At 43.6% G+C, this 11117-nt stretch overlaps 1 protein-coding gene across 4 annotated transcripts in view; it reads right to left on the bottom strand.

The window, feature by feature from the left end:
- Nucleotides 1-1372: 1372 nt before the first annotated feature.
- Nucleotides 1373-11117, bottom strand: part of FBXW9 (F-box and WD repeat domain containing 9) — a 24595-nt gene continuing 14850 nt past the window's right edge. For 3 of the 4 annotated variants that reach the window (XM_018572735.1, XM_018572736.1, XM_018572733.1), the window contains exons 7-11: nt 9959-10107; nt 8804-8917; nt 6344-6433; nt 3645-3710; nt 1373-1459 (exon numbers count right to left, since the gene is read on the bottom strand). In XM_018572735.1, coding sequence (XP_018428237.1) covers nt 1388-1459; nt 3645-3710; nt 6344-6433; nt 8804-8917; nt 9959-10107 — 491 coding nt within the window. In that variant the 3' untranslated portion in view covers nt 1373-1387. Of the gene's footprint in view, nt 1460-3644; nt 3711-6343; nt 6434-8777; nt 8918-9958; nt 10108-11117 lie in introns of those variants that run through there. The other variant, XM_018572737.1, reaches the window with a different exon arrangement.

Genomic DNA, 11117 nt, shown 5'->3' on the forward strand with positions numbered 1-11117 from the left:
CTGAAGCTATTCAAGCGCCATATGCTTACAATACAATTATTTAAAAACATTTTTTTTATAAAAAAGGTGGGAAAAAAGTCATTTTCAGTTTCGGCTTGACAAATTCTGCTGCGGGAGGTACGATGCCATGCCATTCATTTCAATGGCACCCCAAACGCACCTCCCACCCACAGTGTGATCGCCCCCACCGGAACACACGGTACCGCAATGCTGTGCATTCCAGTGCACTGCGATTGCAAAATATTGTGCATGCCGTTTTATTCTGAAGTAAACTTTATGTTTGTAACACGGCATTTGTATATTTTATTTTAGGGATGCACCGATACCAAGTACAGTACTCAGCACAGGGTACAAGTACTTTTCCAGCTCCAAGACTAGACTAGAGAAAGATTCAAAAGTTAGGAGGCGGCTGTCATTTGTAAGGAGCACACGGAGCTCCTGGGATTTGTACATTTCTGTTGTAATGTATGATTTTGTTTTTATAAAAAGGGATGCACCGATACCAGTTTTGCAAGTACAAGTACTGATACTGGTCCAAGTACTCACAGACACAAGTACTGATACAGTTTTGTTTCTTGTCATGTGACAGTTTTTCTAAAACAATACAGACAAATGATTTCAGGACAGTGGTGGAGCGCCAGAGCCAGGCCCCAGCTGCGACCGCTGCAACCCTGGTAGTTCTCATGAAAATGCCAAGTATCGGCACTGGTACTCGAAAAGTATCGGTGCATCCCTAGTTTATTTTAAATCAAAGATGGCATTTCTTTCTTTTTTTTTTATCCGATCGAAAAAATAAAATTGGCCAATCAATTATGAAAATAATCATTAGTTGCAGCCCTACATTAGACATAGGTAACACATGTCCCCGAGCATAAAATGGGTTAAAATATTAACGTGCCATTTTAGTCAAAGGGATACACAGCTGAAGTGAGTGTAATTCTGCCCGGGCATTCTTTACATTTACACCCCCGCGCCACATTTCATAACCAGCAATGTGACACTACTTTTCATTACTGCAATTTCCCAGTTTCCTGTGTTATCTGCCTGCTCATTTGATTATAAAAGAACATCATCACGCTGCTGAGGGCCGGTCCTCCCCTTCTAGTTTCCTGTGCCTATAAACATGAAAGACTGCCAGCACTGCCTAATGCAGATGTATCTGATGGGTCACATTGGCAATCCCAATGCCAGACTGATTTCTGCAGTGCAGGAGAATCTATGAAAAGAGATTACAGGTGGTTATACTGTACAGTGTCCCTCACATAGAAGGAATATCGCTGATAAACTTCTCTGTAAATTGCATCGTATGTAATGTCTCTTTTGCAGTGACCACACATCCCACTATGATGCAATCACGAGGTATAAGAACGAGTGGAGGCAAAAGATTTTATTCTGGAAACCTCCAGATCTCCACGGTTTGCTCTCCGGCAGCAGCCACAGTGTCTCCAGCCACGCTGACCTGTGATAAAAAAAGGAAGACGACGAGAATAAGTTACAGAGGTGAATACAAAATGAGGAACAGCAAAAAGAAAATCTAATTGTGTAAGCTCCTAACAGAGAATGTATTTGACTTATTCTACAATCTAAGCCATGTGCAGTATTCTGGATTATCCAGCGTGTTTTGTCAGGCAGCATCCAACCCATCCACCTACTGGTCCACCTGTCACACAGCTTCCCCAGCTGTCAGAAGTCCACCTCAGCTTGTCTTTTTGTGCCAGCGATTCTCAGCCTTTTTCCAGTCACGGCACCCTTTAAAACTAGGCAAAATCCCCGCATCCGGGAATCTATGTTTCCGAAATATTCTGTTAATTGCTTTCAAAATCCAATAAAACTATTTTGAAAAAAAAACTAGGCAAAATCTTGAGGCACCCCAGTATAAAATGTCATAGATTTTAAGGGGGACCACAAGCAAAAACACACAAAAAAATGGGTTTCATCTTCACATCAAAGAGCCCCCTTCAAATCAAGATTCCGCCCTTCACATCAGAGTTACCCTTTGCATCTGTAGCCCCCCTTCACATCAGGAGCCCCCCTTTCATATCAGAGTCCCCCTTTACATTAGGAGCCTCCCTTTCATATCAGAGTCCCCCTTTACATCAGGAGCCCCCCTTTCATATCAGAGTCCCCCTTTCCATCAGAGCCCCCCTTTCATATCAGGAGCCCCCCTTTCATATCAGGAGCCCCCCTTTCATATCAGCAAGCCCCCCTCACTTCAGTCTTCATTCCCCCCTTCACATCACAGTCCCACTACCACAATATTTTGAGGCACCCCTGAGAAAGCCAGAAGGCACACCAGGGTGCCGTGGCACCCTGGTTGAGAAGGGCTGCTCTGAGCTATGCCCCACTCGGCTATCCCAGAGGTTTGTGGTCACATGTAAAAGGAGGTCACAGACCTTAGGTGATGATTGAATGGGCACACAAGACATTTCAGGATGCCTGAAATGCTGACCAAAGTGAAGACAGGATAGGAAGTCAGCTCTGCACAGTAAACTGTAACAGCAGCAAATTGTCAAAAACAAACTCAAATTGCCAATAGGCCAATTGGCTTCATCTCGACAATGACAGAAGTGGAGGCCGAGTAGATAGCCCGAGCCTGCAATTGCAGAACTGAATGACTTGAACATTATCATATGTCGTTGTAGCCACCAGAGGGTGAACATACCTCAGCCAACATTTAAGACCTGGCAGGTTTTCCTTATGTAGGGCTGCTAACTGCAAATATTGACAAACAGATGACCACTAGGTTTTGATTTGCAAATTAGCAGGACTTGAAAAATCTGCTCGTCCTCTCGTCTGTGAAGAGAGGACGCTGGAGCCGGACGTGTAGCTTTCCGGCCGGCCGTTGTAATTAATTGGCCGGCCAGGAGCTTTACATTCAAGCGACCGGGCGTCTCTAGAGACGCCCGGTCGATTGTATTAGCCGCCGCAGTCACTGCGGTTGACGGTCCTAAAGTCCGCTGTGCCCGGTGCGGCCGGGAACGACATGGCTGCTCTGTGACAGGAGATCGGTACACCATCTCCCTCTGAGCTCCTCTCCGTCCCCGAATGCAGGAAGTGAGGTAAATTACATCACTTCCGCATTCTGCTTGCAATCTCCAGCTTCAGAAGATGGGGAGAAGCTGGTGAAGCTTCATCGGCTTCTCTTGGGGTCCCTAGGTGACATTAGGGGTCTAGAGACCCCTGATGTCTCCATAAAGAGGACCTGTCATGTAAATTGGCTATCACATAGGGAGCTTCTTAGCCCCCCATGTGATAGCAATAAAGTTAAGTGTAAAAAAAAATGAAAGCATAAATGCTTTAATCCTCCCACATGCACACACAAACATGCGTTGGGTTTTATAGTAAACTAAAAAATAAACACCCCCCCCCCCCCCCCCTCAGTGGTGATTAAATATCTCCAAAAGAAAGCTCCATCTGTCCCTAAAAAATGTCAACATAAATTGCAGAACTATAGTCCCGTCGTGCTGACTGGGGACATTTTTGACTCACTGGTGGAAATTTTTTAAGCCCTGCAAATTAGTATATTAAAAATGGAACAGAAACCACGTGAGAAATCCACTTAAAAATAACATTTAGGTCAATTTTACAATAACAAATTGAAATGAGTAAATCGCTGAATATACCCTTTGATGCAACAGACTTACCCCATTGACCACATGACTGTGTGTCAGTGTGTGAAGCGTACGTGGAGGGTCAGTCGGAATGTGGACCTGGAAGTAGAAAGAACAGAGCTGTGACTGAGGACTGTCATGGTAGTTCTTAAAGTGAACCATTTCTAAGGAACCACAGTCCTTAAGTGTAGCCCCTGGCAATGCCTTCCATTACCTCTGTTAGTTTTAAGATCAATGTCTGTCACCTGGTGGAGCCTGTTAGAATAAAAGGCTTAGATGGTTCATGGGGACCCAACCTCTGCCCATGTTGAAATGTAAGCCTGTCCTGTCATTCAACTGCCAAAACTTCACTGGCCAATAAAGGCTCCGTCACCCGACAGATGAATGAAGTAAGCATGGCTCAGCAACAGAAGCAGCGGGCTTAAAGGGTTTCTAAACCCTTCGTTATTTTTGCATATATCTACTGCTAGCAAGCAGTAGATATATGCAAAAAGTTGAAAAAAAACCAAGAATAAAACGCTTTAACAGCAGTTTAAACTTACCCTGTCTTCGCTGTGCGCTCCCGTCCGAGAATCCGAAACTGCTCGGGCAGCCGCAAAGCATCTTGGGGCGGGCGCATGCGCACTTCTGATTTTCAGCCGGGAGACGAGGAGAGACGCAAGGTAAGTCTACGGCCGCGTGCACCCGCCTGCAGACACCGTGGGACAGGAAGTACCAGCAAGGACAGAGGAGTCAGCGCTGGATCGGAGACCCGCCGCAGCACTGGAGGGACAGATGAAAACATCAGGAAAGAAGAAGAAGATTGGATTAAGAGACATCATTTAAGGTAAGTGCTAACATTAACATGGGGGGAGGGAAACATTTTTTTGCCTTTAATGTCACTTTAAAGCAACCCTGTTATCTGCTAAAAAATACGAATAAAACAGGTGCAAAAGTAGACTATTAGGCCGGGTTCACACCTGGCCGTAGCATAGGCACGTTTTTTCTGCGCGTTTTTTAGCACGTTTTTCCGTTTAGTGAAACGCGCGTTTCACTGGCAGTATGATTTTTTTTTTTTTAAATGTTCCTTTATTTTCTCTATTTTTTTTAAATTATTTTTTAACTTTCAAACTTCTTGCCGGTTCCGCCTCCCTGCGACGCCGCCACTCGCAAGGGACGGAACCCGGAAGACGGCAGCCGCCGGAGGACACAGGTAAGACCTGTACGCTGTATTCCCGAGTGTGGCTCGGGGTTACCGCTTTGTTAACCCCGAGCCACACTCAGCAATACCAATGCAAACGCACTGAAAAACGCCCCAAAGAAGCTCTTGTACTTGTTTGGGCGTAGGGCGTTTTCAAGGGCTGAAATACGCCCAGGTGCGAACCATGCCCATAGGGAAGTATGGGATTTCACTGTTTGAGCGTTTTACAGCGCGTCGATCAGCACTGTAAAACGCCCAGGTGTGAACCCGGCCTTAATAGTTATGTGTTCAGCTGCCGTACTTTGGAAAGTCTCTCTCTTGAACACCTACTCTATGACGTTTGCAGAACATTCTTCATCCACCACACTTCAATGTGTGTTGGGTGCGAGGCCTCCTGCTCTACACTGCGGTTCCATCTGTGAGCCTCTACTTCCCTACAAGACATATATCTTTAAGAGTGAAGATCTGAGGCAAGGGTGGTGGGACAGATAAGCATGAACGGTCTTCTTTTGCAGAGTCTTTTTCTTTCATTTGTTTTTAGTCGCTTTAACCATGACATGGACAGAGGTGGACGCTCCATGCACAGCTTGGGCCTAAGATCCAAGGGATTTTTGGGGACACAGAGATCTATTTAAAGAATAAAAGGCACTTTCAGGTAAACGAAGGTGCTGCACATCAGCAAATGGTGTTACATACAGGTCAGGCCAAGCTCACTTTAAAACAGAACTCCAGGAAGATGCATTACATTCTAACGCCCATCCCTTGTTGAACTTAAAGTGATATGAAAAGGCAAAATTTTTTTTCCCTCCCCCCCCATTGTAAATGTTAGCACTTACCTTAAATTATGTCTCTTATTCTGGTCTTCCTCTTCTTTCCCCATGTTTTCATGTGTCCCTCCAGCGGTGCAGCGTCACTCCGATCCAGCGCTGACTGCTCTGTCCCTCCGATCCAGCGGTGTCTGCATGCGGGTGCACGCGTCCATAGACTTACCTTGCGTCTCTGCTCGTCTCCCGGCCGAGAATCGGAACTGCGCATGCGCCTGCCCCAAGATCCTTTGTGGCCGTACGAGCAGTTCCTGATTCTCGGCGTGGGAGTGAGCAGCGATAACGAGGTAAGTTTAAAATGATTTCAAGCGTATTTTGTTTTTTTCTACACTTCTTGCCTATATCTACTGCTTGCTAGCAGTAGATATAAGCAAGAAAAACCGGAGGGTTTAGAACCCCTTTAAAAACACAAAATGCAAACTCTTCGATTCCAAAACCCTTTAACAGTTGTTGCCTAGTAAAGACAAATTAAACTTCCCCTGAGGGTTTAGCTGCACTTACTCTCAACACCTCTTGCTCTAGATTCTTTAGAAGGAATTCAATCATTATGATCTCTTTAAACTACCGCAGCCTGCAGCCTAATCCTGTTTTGCCTGGTAGTCTAACCTGCAGTTCTTCTTGAAAGCAAAACATTTTGTACGATTCCTTTTCACATACGCAGGCTGCACTGTTCATCATTCAAAAAACAAAATCAGCAGAACATAATGCCTACTATCTTGTTCACTCACCTTCATAGTTTTATCAGTGGAAGTTGAGTAGAGTGTTCCTGCTGAGTGGCAGATCCCAGTGATCTGGGAGGTGTGACCTACATCAAAACACTGATGGGAGACAGCAAGAGGAAGACAAAGAAGAGAGTACCAGGATAAGTGATAGACAAGGATTAGGTAAGAGACAGACGAAGGACAAAAAACAGATGGATGGAAGAGTAAGGAGAGGAAGACAGGAGGGGATAGGAGGAGTAAAGAGAAGAGGAGAGAGAAAGAACAAAAGAGAAGAGGACAAAGAAAGGAGGAATAGTAAAGAGAATAGAAGGGGAGAGAAAGAGCAAAGAGAAGAGGACAGGGAGGAAGGGAAGAGTAAAGATAAGAGGAGGGGAGTGAAAGAGCAAAAAGAGGACAGTGAGGACAGGAAGAGTGATAAGAAGAGGACAGGGAGGAAAGGAATAGTAAAGAGAAGAGGAGGGGAGAGAAAGAACAAAGAGAAGAGGACAGGGAGCAAAGGAAGAGTAATAAGAAGAGGACAGGGAGGAAAGGAAGAGTAAAGAGAAGAGGAGGGGAGAGAAAGAACAAAGAGAAGAGGACAGGGAGGAAAGGAAGAGTAAAGAGAAGAGGAGGGGAGAGAAAGAACAAAGAGAAGAGGACAGGGAGGAAAGGAAGAGTAATAAGAAGAGGACAGGGAGGAAAGGAAGAGTAAAGAGAAGAGGAGGGGAGTGAAAGAACAAAGAGAAGAGGACAGAGAAGAGAGGATGAGTAGAGAACAGGAGGGGAGTGAAAGAGCAAAGAGAAGAGGACAGGGAGGAAGGGAAGAGTAAAGAGAAGAGGAGGGGAGAGAAAGAGCAAAAAGAAGGACAGGGAAGAAAGGAAGAGTAATAAGAAGAGGACAGGGAGGAAAGGAAGAGTAAAGAGAAGAGGAGGGGAAAGAAAGGAAGAGTAATAAGAAGAGGACAGGGAGGAAAGGAAGAGTAAAGAGAAGAGGGGGGGGAGTGAAAGAGCAAAGAGAAGGAGGACAGAGAAGAGAGGAAGAGTAGAGAGAAGAGAAAGGAGGAGAGGAAAAGCCAAGAGAAGACAGATATTGACAGAAAGTAAGGAAAAACAAACAGACAGGGTGGAAAGTGGAGAAGAAATTAATGGAAGGGGATGGGTGGAAAAGAGCGAGCAATAACAGTATATAGGTGTGGAAATAAAACGAATGGCAGGAGAGGAGGAATAAAGTGACAGTAATAGTCAAGAGAATAAGGTGATTACAAGAGATGCAAAAAAACAAAAACAGAACGAACAAAAAAAATAATAAATAAAGGATTAGTAGGTAAATACAAGGACAAGGAGGGTAATCTTTTTAAATATACAGAAGGCCTGTATGATTATTATCTCTAAAATACAAGTGTAGGTCATGTTTGTGTCTTAGCCAATCTCTGACAGCTTCCAAGCAGGCACGGTTTTCCACGAAATTCCAAAATTACAGGTAGAATAATAGGCATATTTCCAGGAGTTGTTGCTTTCTACCAGAACTTGCTTCAAATTGCAAGTCCAGAAATGAGGTTGTGTTGGAGGACAACACGGACCAAAAGCTAAGAAACAATTTCCTATTTTATTCTGCCGTGACTCACACACAGCCATTTATACCAGTCCCTATTCTTAAAAAAGACTTGCATTGAATAAAAAAAAAAAAAAAAAAAGACTTGCACACTAATTTTCTACCACATTCATTCAGACACATACTGTATATCAGGGTCAGAAGTAAGCATAGGAAGTGTGAATGAGGGTGGATTTCTATAGAGTTACAGGTAAAAATAAAAGGAAAAAAGAAGCCTACTATATAAAACAAATACAGCTACATCCAAGGACTGCTGAGCTGCAATATACTGTATGATCTTTGCTCTCTGGATTCTGGCCTCGGCTTGTTATACAGACTCTGATCTTTGCTCTCTGGATTCTGACCTCGGCTTGTTATACGGACTCTGATCTTTGCTCTCTGGATTCTGGCCTCGGCTTGTTATACAGACTCTGATCTTTGCTCTCTGGATTCTGACCTCGGCTTGTTATACGGACTCTGATTTTTGCTCTCTGGCTTCTAGTGCTGAGCTGCAATATAGTGTCTGATCTTTGCTCTCTGGATTCTGGCCTCGGCTTGTTATACGGACTCTGATCTTTGCTCTCTGGATTCTGGCCTCGGCTTGTTATACGGACTCTGATCTTTGCTCTCTGGATTCTGGCCTCGGCTTGTTATACAGACTCTGATCTTTGCTCTCTGGATTCTGGCCTTGGCCTGTTATACGGACTCGGATTCTGCTTTGTGGACAGAACTCTGCCCATCTGCTGTTGTCATCAGCTACATCTGCCGGTTCTGGCTACTGGTATCAATTCCTAGCAGGTAACACTTATTACAATAAGTCTGTGAATAAATTCTACACAGATTGCACTCAGATCTCTCTCCACAATGTACCAATATCAAACTGTAATTTGCAGTACCCGCAGGTGCTGGAATGTCCCTCCGTGGCTTCCGTACACATGGATTAGTCCTTGGTTGTTTCCTGCCCATAGCTGTGGTGCCTCATAGGTCATGCAGAACAGGTAGTTGTCCATCTGTGTAAGAGAAGAACAAAGAGATGACAGGGAGGTATTATACTGTCTCATACAGCTTTACAGAAATTATAATATTAGTAAACTGTCAATTAAAGCCTCACCCATTGTCACACCGCCCAACACCTACCACTGCTGTTTGAGTTAAAGCAGAACTCCTGGTAAATCAAATATTAACCCTTGAAGTGGGACTACCCCTGCACTGCAAGGGTTAAGTGCTCATTCTGCCTAGCGAGCTAAAATAACAAAAGTTACACTCACCAGAACCGCGTTCCCGGATGGCTCCCACACCGCTATCTCCAGCGATGGCATGTCTCTCGGCTCCATTCGGCCTCCAATTTTGCAGCCAAATTGGGACAACGCTTACTTTATATACATGTTTCCAGTCACAGAGCATAACGTATGAAAAATTTAAAATGGCTGCTCAATTTTTACTCGCTCTCTTCTGAAAACTCAAGTTTTCTACTTATGTGTAATGTTAAGGAGGGGGCTGGGGAATAATGTTTACCACAACTAAACCTGTCTGTACTGTGCTGGTGGATCTCAATGCCAGTTGTAAACTAGATTTGAGCACCATCTGTCCTAACAAAGGGTTTATACATCTCAGGACATTGTAATGAAAGGAAATGGAGTCTGTCCCCATTGTGTCTCCCTCCACTTTCACATTGTTCTGAGTAGCTTGCAGTCTGGCCAAAGGCTTGCCCTGAAGAAACCACTAGAAAGGTAAGAAATATTATTTAAAAATTATTTTTAGATATGTGTGCCAATTCACACGGCGTAACATACAGTGGGTGGGTTCTCAGATTTGACTGCAAAAGTGGAAAAACACTTTAAGACCACGCCACTTCCTCTGCTCTGTCATGGCTGTCGCAGAAAGCTGTTCCACCGCTTCACACATAAGAAGAAAGTGTATAAAGTGATCCTTCTCAGCAGGAATGAAAAGGTCATACATAAGCCCCCCCTAGATTAAATGAAACAAAGGATGTGAAGAATGTTTCTATGTAAGGTGAAACATTTACCCATACACAAACAAACCTCATGTACCTGTACGGTCTGCGAAACAGCATTCGCCCTGCGGTCAAACACCACCAATGTTCGGTCCTCTCCGCTTGACACAACGTGACGGTCATCGGCCACTAGTGACAACACCGGCCTGGAATGTAGCCTTCTGGATTTAATCAATGGATTTGACGCTAAAAAAAAAAGGATTATCTGGGTCATGGGATGGTAACGGTGTAATATATTTAAACCAACTATATACAAATAACACCTTTAAAAAACTTTTTCCTGCAGTTCCAAAGTGAATATACACTTCCTAAGGTATGTTTTGTTATATACTTACATCTGAAACGTACTATAATGCCACAGCAAATATTTATTAAGATAATAACAATAGCACTTTTCACATCACTCGCACAGGTCCAGGTAAGCAAATATCTTTAATGCCATACCTTTGGTTTCTTTGTCTATGACTGATGACCAATGCTTGGAGATCCTTAATGCCAAACCTTTGGTTTCATTGTCTGACTGATAACCAATGCTTGGAGATCATTAATGCCATACCTTTGGTTTCATTGTCTATGACTGATGAACAATGGTTTGAGATCCTTAATGCCATACATTTGGTCTCATTGTCTATGACTGATGAACAATGGTTGGAGAGCCTTAAAGCCATACCTTTGGTTTCATTGTCTATGGCTGATGACCAATGCTTGGAGATCCTTAATGCCAAACCTTTGGTTGCGATGGTTGTAAGGTGTATGGGCACCTTTAAATGTGTTCAAAAAACTCCACCCTACACAGGTGCAGGAAGCAATGCTCGCTGATGGATAGGTTAACTCTAAACTGGCTGGTGTATAAGGGTCAGCAGAGCACAAAGAAACTACCAGTCCCATCATACATGTTATAATCTCCATACCAAATAGAGTCAGATATTTTAACTCAAACTCACCAAACCGCAATCTCCCTGTCAACTGTGCAGGGTGTAATACAGTGCGCAAAAGAGAAATATATCAAATAAAATATCAAACTCTTGAGAATACATGCAAATGTACAAGTGTATAAACAAATAAATACTTTCATAATTAAATAAATTATAACAAATGAGTGGCTCTTCTCACCCGATAGTACTATAAAATACATAGCTTAGTCCCCATGAACATTTGTGTGTATATATATATATATATATATATATGTATATTAG

Source organism: Nanorana parkeri, unplaced genomic scaffold, assembly GCF_000935625.1.
Source record: "Nanorana parkeri isolate BGI_ZX_2015 unplaced genomic scaffold, ASM93562v1 scaffold2117, whole genome shotgun sequence".
NCBI lineage: Eukaryota > Metazoa > Chordata > Amphibia > Anura > Dicroglossidae > Nanorana > Nanorana parkeri.